At 38.1% G+C, this 27,527-nt stretch overlaps 2 protein-coding genes across 5 annotated transcripts; one reads left to right on the top strand and one right to left on the bottom strand.

The window, feature by feature from the left end:
- Window positions 1-517: 517 nt before the first annotated feature.
- Window positions 518-27,214, top strand: scn3b (sodium channel, voltage-gated, type III, beta). 3 transcript variants are annotated; one of them, XM_053647182.1, is made up of 7 exons: window positions 518-624; window positions 9,421-9,500; window positions 11,009-11,175; window positions 19,708-19,933; window positions 23,009-23,147; window positions 24,951-25,042; window positions 25,901-27,214. In XM_053647182.1, exons 2-6 carry the CDS (start codon window positions 9,446-9,448, stop codon window positions 25,015-25,017), a joined length of 654 nt encoding a protein of 217 aa, XP_053503157.1. In that variant the 5' UTR covers window positions 518-624; window positions 9,421-9,445; the 3' UTR covers window positions 25,018-25,042; window positions 25,901-27,214. The 3 variants fall into 3 exon arrangements, with proteins under 3 accessions (XP_053503157.1, XP_053503156.1, XP_053503155.1); XM_053647181.1 differs by lacking the exon at window positions 518-624 and adding an exon at window positions 8,245-9,047; XM_053647180.1 differs by lacking the exon at window positions 518-624 and having other exon boundaries at window positions 8,245-9,500.
- LOC128621427 (uncharacterized protein CXorf65-like) lies at window positions 1,132-4,902 on the bottom strand. 2 transcript variants are annotated; one of them, XM_053647185.1, is made up of 6 exons: window positions 4,737-4,902; window positions 4,558-4,644; window positions 4,258-4,311; window positions 3,100-3,174; window positions 2,924-3,019; window positions 1,132-2,788 (listed from the first exon to the last, which is right to left on the bottom strand). In XM_053647185.1, exons 1-6 carry the CDS (start codon window positions 4,759-4,761, stop codon window positions 2,721-2,723), a joined length of 405 nt encoding a protein of 134 aa, XP_053503160.1. In that variant the 5' UTR covers window positions 4,762-4,902; the 3' UTR covers window positions 1,132-2,720. The 2 variants fall into 2 exon arrangements, with proteins under 2 accessions (XP_053503160.1, XP_053503159.1); XM_053647184.1 differs by having other exon boundaries at window positions 4,258-4,374; window positions 4,737-4,887.
- Window positions 27,215-27,527: the final 313 nt, after the last annotated feature.

Here is a 27,527-nt window from a genome sequence, read left to right as displayed (position 1 = left end):
AGGACACAGACTGCAGATTGATGCTTTATCTGTGTCATGTCATCAATGCACTCACTAAGCTCATCCCCGGAGCCTGGCACAGCAATGCAAGTATTCCTCAACGACAGACTGTGAACAGATTGGGAAGGGCCAGCTGGAGTATTCTCTCGTTCCCCATCAGTGCTGATACACTGCTAAGTTGTCCTGGCTGCATTCTGTCTCATTCCTATCGCTTAGATTAATTCAGAGAAGTGTGACTGTGACACTTGGCGTACCTTTCAACCGCTCTTACTGCGGCAGCAGCGGATGTCATGCCTGGTGTTGTGCCTTTGTTCTCGCTTTATTGATATGGAGTTGTTTACAATTTTGTCATCAGGTTGTCAGGCTGTATTTCTAGAGCAGGGGTGGAGGGCCTCTTGTTATTATACCTATTTCTGTCCTGGCTCTCTCTATTACACATGGACAGCTGCAATACCTGACAGAGGGGGTTTGAATAACCTTAAACACGCTGATCCCGTTCTGCCAGGGAACTGTGTTTGCTGTGGAAGTTAATGGTTTATTAAAGTCTAGTGTTCTGCTGCATGAATTTTAAACTAGTAGACGAGATGGAAGAGTAATATCTCAGTTAGGAGGAGCCATTTTCCCGTAAGTGTGATAATTTATTATTCATAATGTACATGAATTGCATTGACTTTGAGGCATTGAGTGTACAAGTAATACCTGAATCGAAATGCAAAAAGAAAATACAGTGAATGTGATGTCAAAGTTCCTTAAAAGATAAATCTTACGACTGTAATTCTTATGTATTTGTTCTTGCGCCAATAATTTTAATAGCCCTGGTTCTCAAAGTAAAGTCAAACTGAAGTGAATCCATTTTCTGTGAATGTATCATTTCAGGAACAAAAATCTCTCTGATTCTAACAAATAGCCAAAATATTATTGTGCATCATTTTTAAATAATAAACCTAATATTTGAATATTAGGCTTTTCAGATCATTTTAAATATTTTAAATCTGTGCTGAGTGAGATGGAATTTTTTAGAGTGTCACTGGCTGTACAAAGTTTGAGAACCCTTTCTTTTAAGATAAAGAGATAAAGATAAACCCTTGCTCTAAACCTAGTGTGTTCATGTAATGAAGATTAGGATACAAATGCAGATAAGAGTTTATTAGAGAGAGACAGGCAGACAAATCCAAAACATGAGACAATAGCGAGGTCAAGAAACTGGCAATGGGTCAGGTGATCGGCAAACAGGCATAAACTGGGCAAGGAAAGAATCGAGAACGAGAAACCAGAAACAAGATCAAAGAACATGAATCAAAACGAGGAACAGGGTACAAAAGCTTATGGTATGGTATGGTGATAACACACAATACTTTGCAAAGAGTGAATGCCTCGAAAATCCTTTTAAACTGTGGTGTGATTGTGTGTGAGATTGGATGCAGGTGTGCGTGATTAGAATGAATGAGTGCTCTGGGAATTGTAGTCAATGGTGGCCATGTTTGTAGGCCGCAGTGCAGGATGGGTAAGGTAGACACTGGTTTGCTGTGATATGACATAGTGAGATAAAGATAAAGTTATGGAGGATCATGAATTAAAGAGGCTTGGCTGAGGTGTCTTATTGTAATCATGTAGCAATCTTGAAATCATACCAAATCCCTTGAAATCACTTGCTTTGCACTACATGCTTGCTTTCACTGCTTAAAATGAAACACACTACTAGTCCTGTGCCAAATTTTTGCAATAAACTACACTCACCATCCACTTTATTAGGAACATCTGTACATTCATGCAATTATCTAATCAGCCAATCATGTGTTGGCAGCAGCACAATGCAAAGAATTATGCAGATGCAGGTCAAGAGCTTCAGGTACATATGTACACATCAAACATCAGAAGAAAGAAAACGTCTGTCCTCTGGGACTTTGATCGAGGCATGGATGTTGATACCAGATGGGCTGGTTCGAGTATTTCAGAAACTGCTCTTCTTCGCTGTTTCAGACCATCCACCTCAAGATTTAATGTGTTTTGCATTTTGAGATACTTTTCTGCTCACCACGGCTGTAAAGTGTGCTTATTTAAATTACTATAGACTTCCTGTCAGCTCAAACCAGTCTGGTGATTGTCCTTTGATCTCTCTCATCAACACCCTCTGCTCACAGGATATTTTTTTGGTTTTGCACACCATTCTGTGTAAACTCTAGAGACTGTTGTGTGTAAAAAATCCCAGGAGATCAGTTTCTGAAAAGCTCAAACCAGCCCATTTGGTTAAAGTCACACAGAATTCACATTTTTTCTTTGTTTTGAAGTTTGATGTGAACATGGACTGCTGCTCTTGACCTGTATCTACATGATTTTTTGCTTTGCGCTACTGCAACATTATGAACTAATCAGCCAATGTGCGGCCAATGTGTTGGCTGATTAGATAACTGCATGAATGTGCAGGTGTACAGGTGTTCCTAATAAAGTGGATGGTGAGTGTACATTCGTTGCACTTCAAAAACAAATCATGTGAAGCACATCCAAGCACTAGATTCTTTATTATTCCTGTTTTTGTGATTGGCATGAACAGCAACTCTGTTTTCTGTATTTCTTTCTTTCTTCCTAACTGGCTGGTATTAACTAGAAAATTATTAGTATTAACTATAAATATGAATATGAATAAGAAATATGAATTTACATTCTGCGGCTCATGTACTGGCCTAAGAAACAATTCTAGCAAGAATAGTACAAAATGTTTATTACTCAGAGTATGTCTGAAAAGTTGGTGAACTTGAGAAGCGTATTTGTTTGTAGGGTCTTGATTGGCCTAAAACAGAGAAAAATATAGCACATTTTATAGTACAGCCTATGATAACAGTATGTACACAAGCTGAGTGTAAGTAATGTTTGTAGAAGTTTCATTTGAATTGGTGGAACTACGAGCATTAGAGTGAAGACTTACTCTCAGTGGATAGTGATGAGGGCAACCTTCTGCTCAAGCCGTTTGCTTCCTCAGATGCACATGGTTTCTTTTCAGTTTTTTCCTCTCGTAATTTAGCTATAGGTACAAAACACAGTCAAAATAGGAATCGATGTCCTGAGACAATACTGAATCATTAAATCCACTGTATAACTTACCTAGGCACTGAGGATCATGCAGGTCATAGTTATGAAGCAATGAAGTGTGTACTGGATTTGATGGATCACTGGTCCCTTGAGAGAGAGAGCAAATTAATATATTAACTACCCATACTTATTAACAAAGACCATGTCTTGTGGGGCCACATGTGATCTCTACGAAGAATAAACTTCTGGACACAAAAGTGATTTGTGGTGAAAACAAAGCTGCACCCACAGGCTTTTCCTGTAGTTCATGCAAATTTAATATCATCTAGTGCAAGTGAAATCTTCAAAAATTATGTTTAATTGTACCATTTTTGCCATGAAAAAGCTAATATGTGTCTGCAGTACAGTGTTGGGGAGTAGCTAGCTCCAAGTAATGATGCTACTAGCTTAGCTGAATATTTTAGTTGCATAGCAGTAATAGAAATGTTTTCTAAATATTGGTGCTTTTCCAGTAACAAGGTACTATCTTCCCTTGGTTGCAGCATGGCAGGACAAAACTAGCTAGCTAGACATTTCCTGACATAACCTGAACCTCAATTAATGGAGTGGATCCTCTCTGGTTGTTATTTTAAGCGATTTATGTAATGCTTGTTTTTACTAAGAGTAGTTTATAAATAGCAACAAAATCTCTTTATGGCAGATTCTATAAGAAGCATGATTTTTTTGGGGTAATAAATTAACTTCACAATAAAACGAAAATGTCAGTTGATTTTTCTGTATGACAAAGTAGCTTCAGTGTAGTTAGTTAGTTTTTCTTTAGTAGCTTGTAGTGTAGCTAGCTACTTTATCAATAGTCTGGCTGTATTGTTGTTATTTTAAATCATGAGTCACTTGTACAACTGCAGTGTAGCTTCCCCAGCACTGTTGCATTACATGTAATTCGTTCTCCACACACACAGCACACTGATGCATGTTTAAATGGTGGCATCTTTTCAGATATCCTGGTTTATATCCATACGGTATACTTGCTGCTGGTTAGACAATGTTGACAAGGGTGCTTTTTTAAACTGCTGTCCCTACTTTGACCTCCACCTTCACTAGGAATTGTGTCTCCAGACATGCTTTCTCTGTATAGATTACGTCTGGCTCCGCAAGACTAACAGAGAACAGACGTGAGTGTGAATGAAGTACATGGTCATGTCTTATAGTAAAGATTTTCCATTTCCTTACGGCTTATGCTGATGAGAATGTATTCCTCCCTCTGGGCTAGAACATCTGAAGCAACTGCAAATTGGTGATGAGGCAGATTCATCAGCTGACCATTCAAATTTGCCAAATCAATCTCAGCTGGCATAGATAACAACAATATCAAGACAGTGTGATAAAATACAAATCTCATATACAGCATGTCATTAGCCTACATAGCCAATACAGACCAATAACAGGTAAATAAGGATAAACACACTGTTAGGGGGAAATAGGTTTATTCTAACACCATTAAGAGAACTTTAACATGCCAATGACACCTACCTTCATTTTTACATCCACACTTCACTTTGATCCAGTCCAAAAGGACCACTGTTTTACACTGAGTGTTGAACAAACTCCTTTGGTCATCTGTAAATTGTGCATCAAATCATAAATCAATTCATATATTGCGTTTAATCTAAATGAAATGTTTTTCCTAGAGCTTATGGAAGAGCACTTACCACCATGAAGCACTGTAATAAACATTGCAGACTCCCAAAAGAAGCTGCCTTGCCAACCTATTTAATGAGTAAAAGACCAAAGTGCAGGTTAGGCAAGGAAGCATGGAGAGCCAAGGTGATTGTTTATTATAGTCACATGACCGCTATCCAATGGGGAAACAAGGCAATTCCGAATCTTAGCACGTGAGTAATTTCAAGTTATATGGATAATGAAAATTTAATAGGATTACACACAACTCAATGAGAGACAGTGTGCTTTAACTGCAAATAAATAACCCTAGGTTCATTGGGAGAGCTTGTCAGTACTAGCCAGACAGCTGAAACACACAGCTGAGCTGTGCTCTTGTGTGCTGAGCAATAGACCTAAGGGAACTAACAGAATGCATGACTACTCACGTAGGGAAAAAAATAAATTAAATAAAGGCTGGTTATATTTATTAGCAAATGTGGACATTTTATTTAAATATATACATGTATACATATTGTTATATTATTTAATTTCAGTATATACAACAAGCATTACTGACATGATATATGATATGCTTTTATATTATGATAGTAAAAGCGTAGATATATTAATAATAATGGAAAATTCACATTCCCTGCATTGATCAAAGTGTTTGCTTGTAAGTAGTTGTTTTTTTTTTTTTTTTTGTCCTGTACAGCATTTAGGGTAATAACCAGAATAGCAGAGTTCCATGCTTTACTCCTATGTGAGTGCACTACTCTGGGCTGCTCAGAGCATGCTGTCATTTTGCATCACTGTTACCATGGTTCCCCTATCTTGTGGATATGGCAACCACCAGGACTGCCATTTTTAGCCTGAGCTGAGTCTCAGGAGGCTGCCAGCAATTTGCTCCCTCAGCAGCACACCAGTCCTAATGCTATTATGCTACATTAACCATGGCTATACCAGGAAACTTTACATTAGACAACATACAATCTCTCAATACAACAATTTTATACTGCAATAAACTACGACATTCTGGTATGAGCATTGGTTAAAATATATGTTTTGCTGTATATGTAGTAAAATTAACAATAAAACCTTTGTCTAAGCTCAGAACCTATTTATTTATTCATATGAGGTTAGTACCAAGCAAAATATCTTTTAACTGTAAAAGTAATCCCTGTGAGGAAAGTGATCTGTCCAATCACCCAGACCACCATAAGAATAAATAAAGATAAATCTATCTATTGAAAGAAGAGCAATCTGGACTGATCTGAATGAAAGTTTCTGTTACCACCCTGAAATTAATTATTTTCCAATAACAGCATGTCCCAAAGTGTTTAATTCATCTTATACCAAAGTAATTTCCCAATGATTACAGTTTTTCATTTATTGAAGATTGACATACTTTTTATCCATTATAATTACATTTCATATAAAATTGCAGCTTGTTACTGAGAAACCTTAAGCACGTCTTCTGTCTTTACCTGTCATGGAAAACATAAAAGAATTTTCTTTAAATGCTAAGCAAACATCTTCACCATATCAAAATTATAGGTTATAGGCCTTACTTTAAATAACATGTTTTTTTTAATCCATTTGTTATTAGACTTATTATTAAATTATGTTGAACATTCGCCATACGATTCCTTATGAATTAGCCGTTATGATAATGCTAATGTATTAAAAAAAAAAAGAGGGAATTAATATAATATAAACTTCATATTTGCCTTACAGCAGGCACTACAGTCAGAGCTGCTGTTATAGAAAATAAAACAACACCTTCTACCCAATCAGATTTGAGAATTCATTCATTTCCCCCTTCTTTTATCCTCTAATCTCAGTCTGGGTACTATTTCAAGGCACATACTGTTTGCACTCAGTGTGACTCATAAAATAATTGCTGTAATTGCAGTGAAGCTGATTTTCCACCCTCTCCTGGGTTAAAAGGTGTGCGTGGGTTTTGAGCACTGGAAAAATGAACCTCTGTTCTAGAACAAACAAAATGAAGCCTGGCCATAAATTCTGCGCATGGATGATGTGGATGCCGAATATGCAAACTGATATGCAAAACCAAAAGATGCCCATGAGTGCTTCACTGATCTCTACACCAGTGTATGCAAACTGTCATGCAAAGTTATAGATGCCCATGAGTGCTTCACTGATCTGTGGTTAACGTGTGTGCTCTGACTCAGCATGCTCTATTTACCCTGTTGCGTAATCCCTATGAAACCAGGGAGCCAAGACTACACATTTCAGATCTAATATAAGAGTGTTTTGTGAGAATCTAGACATTATAATGAAAAGCATAGTCAGATAACACCTCGTTTTATCTTACACGCCACATTCTAGGTATCCATTTACTGATTGTAGTACATCTATTGCTCATTTACTAGTACTCGTAAAAAAATGCTCTGATACCAACATTTGATCCAACATGCTGTTATATGACGTAAACCAAGTGTACGTTCATGTTACCAATAGGTATTACAGCAACCTCCTACAATACAAGTAACCTAATAAAACATCTTCATTTCATTTAAACAATACCTTTACTGGAGAGCATGAGAGCAGATGACCTGCCCACAAACAGCAGTATCAGTGAACATGGTCCTTACAAATGAGCACAAAGTCCCATGAAAGGTATTTGCAAGCATGGAGTAGTAATGCAAGTGTGCATGTGAGAGCACTTCACTTCCATGAGCACTAAGCACTAAGACTTGCTTACTAATAAGACATACATGCTTACTTTCCCATCTCTTGCCAGGGTTTACAATTGGCTCACCTCACCTTGCACTCATTTTTAACATCAACAAAAAACAATTTCAAGAAAATGTTCCACGATGACCCTGTTTTGCTTAATACTAAATAGGTTGCTCATGTCCGTATCAGTATCAGTACTGATGAGTACCAAATATATGTATTCATATCCAGCCTGAAAAAAAAAAGTATCAGTGCATCCATTGTTGTTGTTTTTTTTTTTTTTTTTACCCCACTCCTGCAGTTATTTTTGATATTTTTGCGCAGAACTGGTTGGTCAAACATTTGATTAATTTGGGATAACAGCACCTCTTAATGCACTAATTTTAACACATTATTATTATTGTTGGAAATTGCTGTGGTATTGTATATGATAAATAAAACAATTTGGGATGCACTGTTATATGAAAATAACAGTCACTCTCGTCGTTGATTATTGTCCTATAGCAACTTTCCAGTTTTATTCCTTAAGTATTATTTGAGTATATACTTTTATATACTTATATACTTATATTTACTAATGGATTTAGTTTGTGCTATGTACCAAAATATAAACAAACTAGGCACTGCGATGGGGAAATTTCCAATTTTAGCCCACAGTTCATATCAGGTCATATTTCATCCTCATATCATCTCAGGGAGTTTTTCTTTACCACCATCGCTTCTGGCTTGCTCATTAGGGACAAATTCATACATTTAAAATCTATATCCTGAATACTGTATTTCTGTAAACTTGCTTTGGGACAATGCCCATTGTTAAAAGCGGTATACAAATAAAACTGAATTGAATTGAATTGAATATTTCCATTCCTGCTAAAAAAAAAAACCAAACAAACCCAAACAATAGAAACCATCACAGAAATTCTAATGTTTTCAACTACAGATACCATTTCAAACCATCAGCTAACCATTAAAACCATTACCATTACCATCCACTAGACATAATAAGACACCAAGAGAAGGCAACAAATTACCAGTAGAGACCCATAGGGACTCCATTCAAACCATTCAAGCTTCCATTCAAACCAATACAATTCCCATTATAACCATTAAAACCATTACAAATTCTGTGAGGGTTTCTAGTGTTTGCTTTTCCTTTTTTTTCAGCAGGAATGTCCGATATAAAAGTGTTCATGGAGGCAAAATGGATGCCAATCCACTTGTAGCGACTGACTAACATGTTTAGCTCTCTCTGCATCCTCCTCTGTCGGGGAACAGAGTCAGCCTTGTTCGAGTGTGAGACTGTCGCGCATGCGCAGTTGAGATAAAAGCGAATCATGACCAGCAGGGAAAACACAAAGCCAGGTGGTTCTTCCACAAAGAGAGGGTGTAGCGCGTCAGTGTGGCAGCGGATAATTTGTGATACTCGACTGAATGGAAAGAGAAGTCCTTGCTCTCTCTTCCTGAAACGTTAGAGCGCTTTATTTCCGAGGAGGAGGGATTATCTTTGAAGAATAATTTCGAATACCAGTCTTTTGGCTATGTTGCTTTGCTTCTGAACATTATTATGATGAAAAACCCTGGCGGAAAAACGGAGCGTCAGTTCTAGCGAATTCAGGGGCTTGTCTTAGAGAGTGTGGATGTAATGTGTATCTCTCGCGGTACGATTTAAACTTTCTCCTTAAAACAGTTAGGCTAAACGTTACTTCAGTAGTTAACACCTGTTAGATGAGTTAGTAACATTCATTAACATTCTAATAAAACCTGTTAGCTCGTGTAGGCTTTTGTGACGCACGCGCCCTTGCCTCTCATTATTATTATTATCATTATAATAACATGAGGGTGGAAAGTCGCTGTCCATGGTCCTGACCAACTCCTTATTTATGCTTTAGAGTCTTCTGTAAAACTGACTCGGTTTCAAATCTCAGATTTCCTGATTCCAGTTCGATTCATGTGTCATCTGGCCCCCTTTTTATTTTTTTATTTTTTTTGTTGCAACAGTTTGATGTTTATTGATGTGTTTCTGGTGAACAGGGGACACCGCCCTGCCATTAGCATCATGACAACTCAAAAGAAGCTTCTTTGGCAATTTCTCTTGCTCCTCATATTTGCTGGTAAGTCATTTTTGAGCATTTAAGATGAAAGCACGTGTAATCTTTGTAGTACATTGTATTAAGTGTGAATTGTAATTAGGATAAACATTTCATTATGAAACATGTAATGAAATATTGCATTTCCATGGCTTCTTAGAAAACTAAGCTTCAAATGCACATTAACTGTTCATAAAGAAACATTAAAAGTACATTATTAAAGCCTTTGCAAAGAGTAAATGTATTGTGATACAGCGAGGCATATTGTGCATAGGCTTAAACACTTATCTCATTACCGGACATCTGCTTTAACTCCATCCTTATTTTCTCTATCTTTAATAAGATATCACTAATAGAGCTTTGAGTATTACCTGATACTGATTTGATGCATACTTTTTTTTCCCACCATAAATAATTCCTAAAGCGTTGAACCCCTCAAACTATTGTATTATTATTCAGTTATACATCTTAAAACTCAGGATTCAGTAACTAGAGTGAAACTAATAAGAAACATATGTTGTTAGAGAGTGAAAACTGTAAATCCAGATCTTGCAACAAGATCCTGAGAGTTCAAGGGGTTAAAATCTGTTAAATGTTCTTAAGATGGAAATTGTTTCATCTAAACTACTTGAAATTTTTAATGAATTTCTATTTAGGAAAGCTGTCATGGAGGATCCGATTGGAAAATATGTTAAATCTGATCCAATACCCATCCATAATGCCATTATCAGCTTCAAATTCTTGGGCAATATAGTGATGCTTCAGCTCTTGGACCACTTTGTTGTTGTTTTTTTTCCATCTGTCTAACACTTCTCAAACAAGAATATCTGTGTTGGTAGCATGGGCTCGGGGCTGTAGGTTATGTAAGATGGCTGCTATTTCAAAGAGTGAACCAAGAGACTGTGTTCACAGTGCTCTAAAGAGTGCTTTAATTTCCTCATCACTGTGACTTGTACAGTACTCTGCCGTGCTTTAATGTATGTGGGCGTGCACTGTCCTGTACAAGTGTAAAATGCATGTCTGACTTGGGTCAGACACTGTGAAGGCCGATGAGCTCAATTACGTTTCACTATTTCTGGGATACAGACTTAAAATAATAATGAACGCCCCTGTTCTCCCTTAGCAGCTCTCTGAATCTGAATTAATTGGCCTGCTTTTCAGATGAGCAGATCAAGGCTAGAAGTTTGACAAAGGAAAGAATAAAATTAGGTCTCAAGATGAGATCTGATCTGTTCGATGAAACTAGAGACAAATGTATTCATTTTCTAGAAATGAAATAAAGCATGCCTAATAATATGAACTATTCTTAAGTGGCTAGTTTATTATGGTTATAAGTTGCATTAGTGCTGTGACGTTAAACTGTCTGAGAAGAAATGTAATAAACGTGTGCCATGGTATACTCAGTAGTGTCAGCATGATGATCTGGGATTGCACAATTTACAACACGAGTCTGTGGTCTAACAATATAGATAGAAAGCTTGCACTGATAATGCAGTCCAGTCATTTCTAATACTCTGTGTTCTTGCATACAGTAGAAGAATGCAGACCAGTGTGCGTGGACGCAATCTCAGACACAGAAGCAGTGCTGGGGAGCCCCATGAAGCTCACCTGCATCTTATGTATGAAGAGAGAGGAAATCAGTGCTCAGACTAAGGTTTACTGGTATTACAGACCTGACAAAGATGCCGTCCGTCAGACGGTAAGAACAACATGCATGTTTAGGGGCAACCCAGTCTCACAGAAAAAAACAACAACATTTACAGACACTTATCTGCAGCACCTTCTATATGTTGAATATCAACGTTCTGTCACGAGCATACATTATATATCAACGTATCAAACATTCATTCGAATGCTCTGTATGTCACGTATTAACCAAGCCCACCTTTACCACTATGCTATTTGAATTTGATCAATATACAGTTGCAACCAAAAGGATTGAACTCCCATTGCAAATCAGGTTTATTGTCAAAAATTATTAATTTATAAATAAATAAATAAATAAAATCTATTGTCAAAAGTTTGCAATGAACAAATCAAACAAAAGCAATCAAAATAGTTCAACACAACGAATGCTTTAAGTGGTTTCCCCAAATTCAATTGAAAATGCAACTTATAATGACTTTCACAAAATTATTCAACCCCCTGAATAGAATCCCTCACAACAGCACAAATATGCAAAACCATGCTTGATATGCAGAATCAATTGCTTCATTCATTGCACCAGATGTACTTGAGCTGGAACACATGAAATACCTGAACTGGCTAGGGGCAGAAAATTCATGAAATACCTGGACAGGGCAGAAAAAGGAAGCTGTCAATGGCTGCAACCAGATTTCTGAGAAGGCAGGTTGTGAAAAACCCTCGAGTGACTGCAAAAGACCTGCAGCGAGACTTGCTGGTGACAGGCACTGAGGTTTCAGAGAGTACAGTATGGCGCGTACTAAATGCATAAGGTTTCCATGCCAGAACTCCAAGATGTACACCAATCCTGACCCAAAAGCACAAGAAAAGTCGGCTCAAATTCATATAAATAAGCCACAGAAGTTTTGGGATTCTGTTCTGTGGAGCGACGAAACAAAACTGGAACTTTTCAGCACGATGGATCAGCGGTCTGTCTGGAGGAAGAAGAATGAAGAAAGAACTACTAAGTACTAAAGATGCTTGCCATGAAGGGGTTGAATAATTTTAAAACCGGAGAAGTCATTATAAGTTGCATTTTCTGTTGAATTTGGGAAAACCACTTGAAGCATTCATTGTGTTAAACTATTTCAATTGCTTTTGTTTGATTTGTTCATCGTAAACAGCTGAAAGTCTGTAAATTTTGACAATAAACCTGATTTGCAATGGGAGTTGAATAATTTTGACAGTAAAAATTGACCTCTTTTTTTTTTTAACATATTGAGCGTATCCCACTCCATGGATAGAGTTTGTGTACACAATTAGACTTGCGAGTCACTTGCTAACGCTGTACAGAGGGTATTTCCAAAACATGGAGTTTCAATATGTAAATATAAATATATAATATTCTATATTTTCAATACGTGTTTCATCTCAAAATTGTAAGTTAATATCTTACAGTTGCTACTTTTTATCTTGCAATTCTCAGTTTGTGCTTCCGCTTAATTGGCTAACCTCTACTCTACCCCTATCCAAGTCACACCAAAACCACACTGCTACATAAGCTTGGTTTTGTTGTGATTTGATTATTGGAAGCACTAAGCTGTGATTATGTGACATTTGAACTCACAATTACGAGATTAAAACAAGTCACAACTGAGCCATGTTAACTCGATTACATAAATCTGTGTAATATCTTCTCATACGTGGCAGAAATGAGCTTTCATACAAATGTAACTATATACATCTTACAATTATAAATACAAATGTATAATTTTGTCTTCTACTTTGTGTGATTAATTGTGTTTCACAATTCACTGTAAAACAGTGGGTGCATTTTTTTTTAATCCTGCTTGATTTTATGTTAACCAGATGTTAACATAACTAAAGGTATACTAAATGCATAAAACAGATGACTGCCTGCAGTTATAAATTATGTGTTTTTGACCTCAACTTTGTCTTGCCAAAAACAAATGTTCGCTTGTAAACCAATCATTATACTCAAGCCTGTTCTCATTAAAGAATCAATTTTCCTCCTTTCCTTTCATAATTTTACTCTTTTCATATTGCAGTGCTACCTGTTCCATTCTTATTTGTCCCATCTTTTCACACCAACTATACAACTCTACGTTTGGCCTTGATAAGCTACTGTGAGATAAGGACAGATAAAAAAAAAAAAAAGCAGTACTAAAATAGACTATGTAACAAGTTCCTTTTTATGTGCAGTTTTGAAAGGTTACTCAGCAAAATGGCTAGTAAAGTAATAGAGATTCCTGCTGGTGCCAGAATTGACCTGCATTTGTTAATTTCAAGCCTCACGTGTGATTCAAAGGACTTAAGATTTCCATAAAAAATTCACAGTGAAAAGATTTTCACATTCTGTTGCACAGAAATATACAGTGATTTTTAGTGTGGTAATTGAAGATGGTTACATAGACACCCTATAGCAGGGGTCATCAACTGGAGGACTACAGTCCAGATGTGGACCTAGCAAAGTAGTTTAGCAGCTTAAACTAGACAATACTGTACCAGATCCAGACAGAATATGAAATAATTCCACTGGGCTGTAACACAATTTTTGTCACCACCACAATGGATTTGAAATGAAGCAATCAAGACGTGACTGAAGTGTACACTTTCAGCTTTAATTCAAGGGCTTAAACAAAAATATTGCATTAACCGTTTAGGAATTACAGCCATTTATTTATTTTTTATAGAGTACCTCTATTTTCACTTGCTGAAAAGTAATTGGACAATTGACTGATAAGCAGTTTCATGGCCATTTGTAGCCTGTTTCCTCACTGTTTCACGACAAGTTAAGGAGATAAAAGGTCTGAAGTTGATCCCAAGTGAATTTACATTAGGTAGCTATTCATGGGAACTCTCAATATGCAGTCCAAAGAGGAGTTGATGCAAGTGAAGAAGGCCATCATTAGGCTGAAAAAACAAAACAGACCTACCAGAGAGACAGCAGAACCTTTAGGTGTGGCCAAATCAACAATTTGGTACATTCTTTAAAAAAAACAAAAAAACAACACCCAACACCCAAAGTCAACCAGCAACACCCAAAGTCCTGGAAGATCACAAATACAACTGACGTGGATGAATGCAGAATTCATTGTTAAAGAAAAACCCCTTCACAACAACTAGCCATGTCAAGAACACTGGAAAAGGTAGACTTATGATTGTCAAAGTCTACAATCAAGAGACACCTTCATGAATGTAAATACAGACGCTTTACCTCAAGATGGAAACCACTGGTAACACTCAGGAACAGAAAGGCCAGATAAGACTTTGCTTTAAAAAAGCCTGACCAGTTCTGATGCAAGATTAACTTGTACCAGAATGTTGGGAAGAGAAGAGTATGGAGAAGGAAAGGAAGGGCTCATGTTTCTAAGCATACCACATCTTCTGTCAAACCTGTGGAGGCAGTGCCATGGTGTAGGACAATGGAACTGGGTTACAGAAAGGCAGATTGGAATTGGCAAAGAAATTCAGAGATGAGCCCTGCCGTTTTGGAGATGCTCTGATCCTGTCAACTAGCCATCACATTTTTTTTGACATGAACCACTGTGACTTCTGTATCAGATCCTTTGTTTCTAAAACAAGTCACAAGCATTTATGTAAATTATTTACCTGAAGGGAGCTTATTGAGAAAAGGAAGAGCTTTCAGACTTTCATAGATATTTTTAAATCTCATTTACCCATGCTGTTCTTATTAATGAAGTAACATCATTCATCCATTTTCTGTACCACTTATCCTACACAGTGTTGCTGGGAGCCTGGATCATATCCCAAGGCACTCGGGGCACGAGACACCCTGGATGGGGTGCCCACCTATTGCAGGGCACAATTGCACACACATTCACACACAGTGGACAATTTGGAAATGCCAATCAGCCTACAGGACATGTTTTTTGGACTGGGGGAGGAAACTGGAGTACCTAGATGAAACTCCTGAAGCACCCCTGGGGAGAACTTGCAAACTCCATGCACAGAGCAGGGCGAGAATTGAACCCCCAACCCTGGAGGTGCAAAGCAAACATGCTAACCACTAAGCCACCATACCCCCTATTAAAAAAATAGTCAGAGATGTTCTGTCCAATCATCTTTTTACAATGTTGAAAGATGATTGGACAGAAAAATATGTGTTTATTCTCTGCTGTTAGTTCAGCTGTTAAAGTCCATGGCTGTAGTTAAAAGTGGTAATGTAAAGCACCAGTGTGGAACAAAACAACCACTTCCAGTTGATGTGTCTTATTTATAGCCATGAACTAGTCATTAATGGTTGAGCATTAAAAAATATCTGTCGTTGCTTGGCTTGTGTGACATGGTGATTTTTCCCTGCTCGCCATTAACCATTACAAAAATGGCAATAAACTATTTAATCATCAAGAACCCATACTTTGCCATACCAGAAACAATTAAAGAAACACTTTTTTTTTTTTTAATGTAAAAAAAAATTTTTGGTTAAATCCTTATCCTTATGTCTAATGTTCATATGACCAACAGTTTTCTCTGTTGGTATATTTTGTAAATATCATCAACATTAAGATTATTTTGTAGTTAATGTGTAAAGTGTTAAATTTAGCATTGTGGTAATCTTTTTAGGTCAAAATGTTTTTTTCTCTTTTGGTTGAAAGTTTTTGACAGTTTTTGCTTGAAATATTTCAGTGACATATCTAATAATAATATTTAGCTGTATACTTGTCTAAAGTTATCTAGGTTGTATATACATTGATTTTCATCATATCATGTTAATGAACACAAGCTTTAAGAGTCTGGGAAGAGAGCTAAGATCATTTGCGATGGGAGAAAGGCAACAGGGCTTCCAGCTGGCATCAGCTAATATTGCAGAGTTCAAAACGCATGCACACATCATTCCACTTCCCTTTCAAAGGAAACTCAACATTGCATGAGCTTCATGCTGTGGGAAGCAACCTCGCGCTTGGCCAGTATCTGAATTCTGTGTAAAATCATGCCTATTTATAGGCCTGCTGTGGTCAGATGACGTGGCATTACGTGTGCCACGTGACTAAAAACAGTGCCTGTAAACCACGTCCTCAGTTCTTTTGTCTGCAGCGTAGTGATTGTCTGTGTGGACATGCCTAAAACTCTTCAATGCTCTCAATTTTCAAAAGAAAAAAAAATAAATAAAATATATATATATATATATATATATATATATATATATATATATATATATATATATATATATGTATATATATATATATATATATTTGTTTTTTCTTCTGTGGCTATCCTGTGCAAACAGAATGAGCTTTAGAGAGTTCAAAAAGTGGGTTACTCCCTGCTCTCATGTTATTACAAAGGGGGAGAGACATTTTTTGTGTGAAGTATTACAGAGTACTTTGTTTGGTATGGGAGTGAGGAAAAAAAGCTTGCTGTGTCGTGACTTCACTTCCGGCTCTCTCACTTCTCAGCTGAAGTGAGATGGATTTCAGGACCACATGACAAAATCAGGGGGGCTCGCTTTGCCATCCAAGCCATATTTTCTAGCCTCGGGTCACACAGTAGGGGCATCTCTTATCATCAGATGCCTCCCTCACGGTCTCTGGAGTGGCCCTCATCGAGTGGGGTATAAAAATCACCTAGAATGTGGGCCATACTCTTAGCACTGGAATTCTTCTCCTCAGTTGAGAGGTCATCATGTGTTGGACAATACAGCGGTGGTCTCATATATCAACCACCAGGGAGGATTATGTTGGTGCCCCTGGTTTAAGCAGGTTCAACTAATTCTTCTCTGATGAGGAAGAAGTTTTGTCAGTGAATGCAATGTACATTCCGGGCAACTGGAGGCAGGGGATGAGGCCCGGTGATTGGAGGCTCCATCCACAAGTGGGTGAGTCCATATGGTGGAGGTTCGGCCAAGCGGAAGTGGACATGTTCGCCTCCAAGGAGACAACATGCTGCCCGCTATGATTTTCCCTCACTCCTCCCGCACCAAAAAAAGGGTCAGGGCTGGATACCATGGTACACACATGGCAGAGGTCATGTCTGCATGCCTTTTCCCTGATTGTTCTGATCCCACAGGTTCTAGCGAGAGTTTGCGAAGATCGTGCTATGTTTGCTGCTAGTAGCAGACACAGCACGAATTGGCCTGCTTGAATTTGGTACTTGGAGGTAATATCTCTTCTGGATGGCACTCCCTGGGAGATTCCCATTCACAGGGATCTATTGTCTCAAGCCAGAAGGTTGATTTATCACCCTCGGTTGGAACTATGGAAACTGTGAGTCTGGCCCCTGAGGGGCACCAGCTCATAGATTCTGATCTCTCAACTGAGGTTGTAGAGACCATGTTAAACGCTAGAGCACCATCCACGAGGATGGTGCTTTTATTGTGGTGTGAGGAACATCAATGAGACCCAGTAACTGCGCAATAGCTTCAGTCCTGGAGTTCTTACAGGAATGATTGGCTCCTTCTACAATTAAGGTCTATGTGGCTGCCATTTCGGCCAGCCACACCCCTATTGATGAAGCCTCTGTGGGGCAACATCCTCTAACTTCGAGGCTTATGCATGGTGTCAGATGGCTGAGGTCCATCTGCAGACCATGCATACCTTCCTAGGACCTTCTGTGGTCTTGTAAGGTCTGTCAGGTGCCCCATTTCAGTGCTTAGAGTCAGCTTCAGTGAAGCTTTGACCCTAAATGTTGCACTTTTGACTGACCCTGACATCTCTGTTGCCACTTCCTGCCTTGATTTTGCCCCTGGATTAGCCAAGGCCTCCTTAATATCCTAGGCTGGATAATTCCTAAGTGCCTATGTCTGCTGCCCAGCTGGTAGTCTTGCAGGTTTTCTCTCCTCCTCCATTCCTCACACCGGAACCGGGAAGATTGCACCTACTGTGTCCAGTGAGGGCTCCTTTTACTTACGTCCAGTGTTCCAGCCAGTGGCGTAAGCTGGAGCAGTTGCTGGTCTACTTGGCAGTGACAGTAGAGGTGATGTTGCATCAAAGCAGCGCATCTCTATTTGAAGAGTGGAAGCAGTCTCTATTGCTTATGAGTCATGCTGTCTCGCTTCGCCTCTGGGCATAGGGGCTCATTCCACTAGGGGGGTTGCCTCCTCAAAGGCTTTATCTAACTGGTACACTTACTGGATGTGTGTGCTGCAGCAGGGTGGTCTACACCGCACACATTCATTATGTATCACAGATTTGTCCTTAAAAATGTGCATTCTTCATGCAGGATCAGGAAGCCTATCACACAGAATGCCGCAAGGCCAGTTTCTTAGAATTAAATACATTTGTTACACTTCCCAGAATATCCACCAGGTGGCACATGGACTCAAGTGCTCCCGCATATGGACCTCAGTGCCAAACTGAATCTCATGTAAGGATTGCTCCCTCTCTTATGTGGCTATAATTAATTATCATAAATATCATCATCTGTTTTAATTGGAACATATTCAGAACATTGAACGAATATTGTTAGCTCTTATGATAAATGAATTATCTTATTTTTGAAAGTGTACAGCATACCATAGGTCGCTAGTGCGTCTCTTGAGGCCAGGGGAGTGATGTATAGTTTGGCCTTATTGGCCAGCTCGTATATGGTTCTCAGAGATTGTATCTCTGCGGGACAGCATTCCCTCGAAGATTGCTGTTCACATGGATATATTGTCTCAAGCCAGAGGGTTGATTTTTTACCTTCGGCCGGAACTTTGGAAACTGTGGGTCTAGCCCCTGAGGGGCACCGGCTCAAGGTTGAAGAGACCATGTTAAATGCTAGGAACATCAGTGAGACCCAGTAAACTGCGCAATGGCTGCAGCTCTGCAGATCTTACAGGAATGTTTCTTGGCAAGATTGGCTTCATCTACAATTAGGGTCTACGTGGCCATTTCGGCTAGCCACGACCCTATTTATGGAGCCTCTGTGACAGGCCATACCCTTAGTATGATGGAGTGGGTATACTCATTCCCACAGCGTGAAGCTCACTCAACGTTGAGTTCCTTTGAAAGGGAACGTCTGTAACCCTGTTCCCTGAGAAGGGAATGAGACGTTGCGTAGCTTTGTCATACTGGGGTATGCCTGTAAATTGCGTTTGCGCTTCAGACAAAGAGAAGCTGAGGACGTGGTTTACAGGCACCGTTTTATAGTCACATAACGCGCATTATGCCACGTCACCTGAACACGGCAGGGCTATAAATAAGCATGATTTTTACACAGACTTCAGATACCGGCCATGCGTGAGAATGCTTCCCACAGCATGAAGCTAACGCAACATCTTAGGGAACAGGGTTACATGCTTAACCCAGACGATTCATAGTATGTTGATTGGCTCACCTTCCATTTTATTGGGGAGAAAAAGACTGCTCATTTGGCATATTTTTAGTAATAACACAAATTTATGTAGAGGTTGACAGGTCTGGTAATATAGCATAATCAGAGTAAGCATCACTCAGAATCGTGGCAGTGTAATATCATGTAGAGATGATTAAATCCTTATATCACACAAGCCTAGCTGTTGCCATTCAGCAACATTAGTTGCTTAAACAGACCTTTTTAAATAAGAATTTTTATGTAGCTGGACCTTCACAAAATTTGCAATAATTAATTCATTGTCTTTGCATGACTTTTCTCCATCCATTAGATCTACCTATATGATGGTAAGCCACAGGAGGTAGAGGGGCCGTGGAAGGGTCGTCTGTTGTGGAATGGCAGCAAAGACCTGCAGGACGTCTCCATCAGCATTTCCAATGTCTCACTGAATGACAGTGGCCTGTACGAGTGTGAGGTGCACCGCCAATTTTCCTTCAACTCATACAGCCCTTCCACGGAGAAGACCTTTGAGATTGAACTGGTGGTGCGGGAGAAAGGTAAGGAAGAGCACGCACTATTGTAGTCTAGTTTTATGAGTAGAATGACCATTTTTTGACCACTGTGGTGTTGACCATCTGATGATAACAATCTGATTATTTAGTTTTTGTCCCCAAAATAATATTTCAGATTTTAATGTCACCATGTAAGATTAGATATTTCATTAAATATGGCTTCACTTTTGCCCTTTTGTGTCTTTGTGTTTGTTCAAATAATAGTATGTTTTTGTTCTGTTTTTGTTACTACTTACTGCCTACTGCTTATTGGAAGGCAGTTATTTTCAGAGGATGAGTTTTATCTAACCAAGCTGTTACTACTCTTTCTATTTTAAGGGGTAATGTACAGACTCTGCCTTGTATACTATTCTGTGGATGCCTGCCTTGAGATTGCTAAATGCACAACATCTGACACTTCGAATATACTTTACACAATGTATATTTGTTTCTATTGACTCATGCCACCACAGTTGCATTATCTCTATCTGTGTCTTGATCACAGGTTTTTAAACACAGATAGAAATCCACAATGTTGTATTTAAGTGGTGGATTGTTTGTATTTTGTACACTAGTTAATAACATAACATACACACTGTACAACTCTACGAAGCTTTCACATTTCATGCATGCCATGTCATTTCATGCAGTGCACAAGCCAAGATGGCCATCACATATAAGTCTTAAAAAGGATGACAGCATATTAAATATTAAATATATAAATATTGATTAGCTATTGGTCAATATCGCAAGTGTTTTCTTTTCCAGATGCACTGCACTGCTTGTGATGCATCATTAAACCAACAGTTCTCAACTTTTTGTCTCCAAGCTAAACTTCTACTGTCTGATTAATGTAATTCGATATATATAAATTGTGTTTGATGTCTGTTGCACATCTTTGCTGTTCTGCTGAAGACGATAAAGCTGAGAAGTCTGGTGTCATATTATTCCACTCTCTGCACCTAATTCTTGCTCATTCTGACTGAGATGAATTTGTCATATCATTGATCTCTGTGTTTCAAAGAGATTTTCTACAGCATATTTGAGCATGGATTGTGTGCATGTGAATCACAATATGTATTAGTGTACATCCTGAGTTAAAGCCAACACAATATAGAAACAAGTAATGTTACCTGTGATTGCATCTTCCCAACTAAACAACTGCTATCGCTTAAAATCAATTGACAGAAAAAAATTTGCAATAGTATGATTCCTTGACAATATTTGCTCACTTCTACATATACCATACATAGATATGTATAAGTCTTTAACATTATATCTTGCATGCCATTTAATTAATACATTTTGTTCAAATTACTGTGGACATGTAGTATAAAAGAAAATGTTCAGTTCAATGAAATTTATCAAATAAGTTCAATTAAATTCAATTAAAGTTAGTTCCTCATATAAAATGAATAACTTCTGATCATTTCTGTTTACTCAAATTGGTATTCAACCATCTGCCTTAAGTATTAAAGTAGCTCTTACAGGCTTATTTGTCTTTCTTCAAGGCATTAAATGAGGAATACAACATGACAGAGTGTGCAGTTATAGGTAAATAATCAATGATCGGGTGGTATGATGTGGCCAGATGTAAAGCAGAGTTGCTGTTACCACCCTGAAGTTGATTATTTTCGAATGACAGCATATTACAAAGTGTTTAATTCTTCTTATACTAAAGCAGTTTCCTCATCATACATTTTATACATAAATAGTTACCGTACATTTAATGTTGTGGCTTGTCCACGAAACAATTTAGTTCTTGTTATCATTTAAATAGTCGTTCCCTCACTTCCTTTCCTCTTTTTAAAGTTGAAGACAAAAATTCATGCAACACACTACCTAAAGGAAGTATGGAACCCTAAGTGGCCATGCATTATTATTTCTTTCTTTCTTGTTTTCTCATGATCTCGACTTAATTTTCTCGTGATCTCGAGATAACAAAAGTTGTTTTCTTGTGATCTCGACTTTTTTTTTTCTGTGTCCTCGACATCGTCCCGAAGTCAGTGGGGTTTTTGAATGGGTTTTTGGTTAAATGCCTGAAATAAGGTCTGTGGTTAACACAATCTCATGAAATGTTCATGTTTTATACTACGACATAAAATATATCATTAATACTCCACTTGTGATTTTGTTAAGCTTTTACATGTCTTGAAAAAGACAGTTGCTTCCAAGTGGGTAAATGGGACTACAGAGGTTGTCGGGGACATTAAACATCATGACAACAGGAAATGTCATCTGCTACAGCATTGTTGTGTTTGTACTCACACTCTTGCAAACTATTCCAACTCAAACTTGTAGATTTATCAGTTTATAGTATTTTGCAATTGTAGTGTTTTTAAAAGTAAAGATTGAAAGAGTTGTCGGAAGCGTAGTGGTGGTGACGTTGAAGTCATGCAACATTAACTTTTTACTTCTTTGATAGTATTTAGGCCTCAAAATTCATAAAGTTTTGTTCTTTTGTGAAGATTATCTTGATTAGCATCACATGTAAGAATCATAAACATTTGTTGGTCACAAAGCTTATTTTCTGCAATAATCCAAATGCCAATGGAAAAATCCTATTGGCTTTTTGTCAACAGAACCAGGGTGATGCAAACTTCTGGGGTGGCCTACAAAAATATGCCATCCCTGCAGGATTGACGACTTCCACATTAGTGTCCGACACTTGAGAGGGGGCACCCCTCTCTCAATGTGGAGATAAAGTGCATCTGTACAGCAGGGAGTTATTAAATTTATGATGGCAAAGATGCCAATGTACATGTTCTATTCACAAGGCGCAAGATTTTCTCTGGATAAAATTACGTCATGAGAAAACTTTTGGTTATGTCAAGACCATGAAAAAAATAAGTTCACAAGAAAACAACTTTTCTCATATCGAGATCATGAGAAAATTAAGCCGTGATCTCGAGAAAACAACAAAGAAAAAAATTTGTAATGCATGGCCATTTAGGGCTTCGGTAAAGAATTGATGGCAAACATGCCACTCTTTAATTGAACCCTATAGCTTATAATCAGCTATCCAATCACTGTATTATTAAGTCACTAATCTGGTATTAATTTATGTTGTGTGCATGTTAGCAAGTGACGATCCCACAGCACTGTACTCAGAGATCATGATGTACGTTTTGCTGGTGTTCCTCACCTTCTGGCTGCTGGTTGAGATGATATACTGCTACAGAAAGATCTCCAAATCAGACGAGCAAGTGCAGGACAGTGTGTGAGTATCCAAAGAAGGCAGGATTTCTTTCCAAATTTCTGTATGTGTATCGGAAAACATTAGCTAGTACATTCAGATCCTAACCCTGATTTTAAATCAGGATCACATGGTAAGATAGTAAAGTACAGATATTTATGCTACATTTCACGTTGGGTGTGTGTCGTTAAGTTTTTACTGTCACATCTTACCCATTTGAATACCATTTTCAGGTAACTTTCTACCAGTCACCAATAGGCTGAGTACAAGTGGCTCACTTATACCACACTGTAGACTAATGATTGCATAGTTTAATTGGCTCATTCATCACTAGTTGCTGCTGTGGGAAGCTGTAGACTAGTTGGGCGGTGGCAGATGATACAGAAATGCAGAGAGATATTAAAGAAAGCAGACCATATGTTTCACAGTCAATGAAACCAGTTTTATAGTAAACTGCACATTGTACAAGACTATGCTGGGAATGGTCTGGGTTTTTCTTCTTCTTCTTCTTCTTTTGATTCAATTGAACATCATCACTTTGATATTATTTGATCAAGTTTAGAGTATAGAGGATTGTGCAAGATTTTTTTTTTTTAAAGAGAGGATTGTACAGGGCTTTTTTTTAATCTCATTCCCACCCACTCCTGGAAAAATTCCACCCCAGTTATTTCTCTTGCCCTTTTAAGCTAAAAATAATTTAAATAATGATTACCGAAGGAATTATGTCATGACCAGCCTTAAGCAAAAGAGTACATTCAGTGCCGCAGGTTGCATGACACTATCCACTCAGATATTTTAGAGTGATGTATGCTAGCTGACAGTCAATCCAGACTTATTTTTGGATGCTACTGAGGCTGGAGTTGGACATTTTAAAGAAAAAAAAAAGTCCCAGATGCGTCTGGAGACATAGCATCCTCCATCCTTTAAATAGGGCTTTGTTGATGGACAGGAGCTTCCATGCTGCACAGTCTCCGTTCCAGAATCAGCAAATTCATCTGAACCACCAGGTTAAACATTTTTTAAAGAATTGTGTACATCCTTATATAGTGTAATATACTTTTTGCTTCAACTATGTAAAAGACAACTAGTTGACTAGTCAACTACTTTTTTTTTAAATTCTGGTCATGCAAATGAATAGTCATGCAACCCATATAGTGGACATGTTATCAGAAATATAGGTTTAATTGTTAGTTTATTGCAAGTGCACAACATGGATGGAATATATACAATCAGCAGTAAAGACCAAAGCAAATGGCCTTAATAATCAACTAGTTATTATATTCAGACATTAGTGATGGCTTTCTAGTGTATTCTCTGTAATGAGCTGTTTCAATCCATGGACAACCGCTTAATGGACGCACATAAACAAACCCACACACACACAGAGCTAATGCATCCATCCACGGTGGTCTATAGGTGCATTAGTGAACCCTAATCAAATCAGCTTTGTAGTGCAGGCAGGAAATTGCTGGACCCTCTCCAGGCTGATCTCTTATAATCAGATTGTGATATTTATCCCTCCCCTATTGCCATTTGACACAGTCCAAGACCATTGTAAACCCTTATAACACTTTTCGTTCCATTATTGAGAGGTTTCAACTGTCATTGCCTGATGTTTGTGTTTCTATAACTGTTTTCTATTCCTCTTTTCTATCCATGGATGCTGGAGGTGAAAGAAAGGAGAAACAGGATCCTAAAAATGTCCACCATTTTTTGATTGAATATTTGCACTGATGTGTAGCTCTTTAGAAAATCCTACATTTGACGGTGCAGTAAAGCTGCACCCTCTTAGATTTTGCTTCTTTTTTTGTACCCATTTGTCTACAGGACAGACTACCTAGCCATTCCCTCTGAAAATAAAGAGAACCCGCCGGGTCCTGCAGTAACGGAATAAAACTGGTTGTCTCACACACAATACGGTATTTTAAATTTACCTCTCGCTCAGTCATGTCATCTAACCCTCATCTACTCATCGTGTGTGGCTCACCCTCCCCAGCTCTTTCTTGTCCCTCTATCAGTCTGATCTGTTCTGACAAGTTCTTGTCCTGAAAACCATCCGTATCTTCTCATATCTGTCCACTCAAAGGATTTCTACTTTCTCTCTAAAACCTATTCCTTTAAACTACATACTAATCATTTCTTTCAGGCACTAGATGTTAGGTGAAGCACTGTCCAATAACAGCACTCAAGATTGTAGAGACCATAGGATGCCAGATGTTTGTGTATGGAATGTTGCTATCAGTTGCTATGTGGGAATGAGATAGTCCTTGCTGCAGAATCATCCAGGGGGTGAAGCTGGAAATGATCCAACTCCTCCTATAAGCCTAACCCGTAACCCAAAAGATGGTGTACTACACAGAACAAACACACTTATCCAATCTAAAACACACTGAGTTGTCTCCATGCCCTGGACATTTGGAGGAGCTGGAGGAGCCAAACAGGATATTTGACCGTTTCAAACTGAGAGACTCAATAGTGACACATGGTGGTCTGGCTTAGTTGTGTTAGTGACATGAGATTTGTTAATCAGATTTGTAGCCGAGTGATTAGATATGCCTACCCTGGAACAGTCTAGAAACATGGAATGGGTCCCTGAACAGTGTCCATTTTGCTCTGTGGGGAATTCATTTAACTCAGTGGAACATAACATTATTGATTGTAACTCTGGAGTTATCCTTTCCTCTGATGGCTTTTAGTTACATGGATAATATATTCTCTAGTGCATTATATCAAATGAATTATTAATGCACAGTAATCCTAATGTTTTTCTCTTTCAGGTTCTGACGAATCCTTATGGCTTAAAAAGAGGCTGATCTTTGCAGGGACATTGCCAGCGTGCGAGAAGCACTGACATTACACGAAACCTGACGAAACAAATCCCTGTCATCTTGCTCTAGTAACAAGAAGCAAATTCTCCACTGCTTAATTATCGCCCCTGTCTTTCTCTCAGTGAACTTGACAATTACACTAGAGAGTAACACTAGAGCAAAACGGGGTCATGTTCGTGTTTTCACTATTTTTGCCTTAGAGAAGATTCAACATTCTGAGCAGCAACCAGAAATAAAAAGCTAGTACACTGCCTATTTACAAATGTATTTGCTTGATGTTCAACATACTCAGAAAACCTTTCATGTTATTTGATAGAGTCGTGTTCTTACCGTTTTGATAGAACAAAATCGATTTTTGAAAATGTACTCCAACATCTTTTAATCTGTTCTTTTAAAAAAGGATTGCATTACATCTTAGCTTTCAGGGTTGCGTTAGAGCAGGCTATTTTTGCTCTGTCAGGTTCAAAACTGAGTCTCTGAGAGTGTCTGAGATAATTGTTGTAGTCATCTCAGCTCATATGATAGCTTATACATAACATTATGCTTTTGTGTGCGAATTAACTGACCTGTGTTTACACCCTACATGTGGATCATGCCTCTCAAAGAATTATTTTTCTGGTCATGAGATTCTGAAATTGAGATTGTGTACATATAACGTGACGTATGTGACAAACTGCATAAGTCCCTTTAGAGCCTTTATATCAACAATGGTAATGTTTACTGTAAGCATGTTGAAGTCACTTTTAGTGATTATTGCTCAGTAAAACACTGTAGTGACTTCAGGAACCTTTACTCTGTAATCACTGCTAATCTTACAGTTACTGTGGACAAGTTGTGTGTTGTACTGTGTTTCTCTCTAGATTATGAGCAGTTTGGGTTTTTTTCAATCAAATGTTTACAAGAGGACTCACGAACTATTCGCATAAACTATTAACAATCTCTCTAGACATGAATACCAATCAGTGTGGCTGTCCGAACATAACATGCTGTAATTAACTAGTGAATGCAACACTGGTTCCTATAGACTAATTTTACAATTATGGCAATGTGAAAATGACTGTGTATCTGCACTTTATCTCCTCTGGAACTGTTAATGCTTTTTACTGTCTTTTATATTAATACACTGTCAGTACAAGAAGACAAATGTGACATGTTTTCTTGCCCTTTCCAGGAAGAGCTGTATATCTCTTGTGAAAGCTTGCCATTTATTATTAAAGCGAAACTGTGTATTCTGAAAGATCTTGGCCCTCCAGTGTGATTACTTTGATGATTATGTATTTTAAAAATGTAAACAGAGAAGTAAAATATTAAAGTTAAAGCCATTAAGGTTACATCAGAGAAGTTCAGAACAGTAGGTCAAATACCTGACACGGCCAATAAATCACTCACATTTGATAATTGAACTCATCTAGTGTGTGATGTAACCAGTCATATTACACTTATATTAATGTTTGAGCCTATTCAGAATCCCATAAATTTTACTCTATCCCATAATCCCATAATGTCTAATCAATCCACATGCTCAGTTTGTAAACAGAATTGACATACTCGCCTGCTCAGTTCATAGTGCTGTGTA

This window comes from Ictalurus furcatus, chromosome 17, assembly GCF_023375685.1.
Source record: "Ictalurus furcatus strain D&B chromosome 17, Billie_1.0, whole genome shotgun sequence".
Classification (NCBI taxonomy): Eukaryota; Metazoa; Chordata; class Actinopteri; order Siluriformes; family Ictaluridae; genus Ictalurus; species Ictalurus furcatus.
This window is presented reverse-complemented; position numbering and strand designations above follow the sequence as displayed.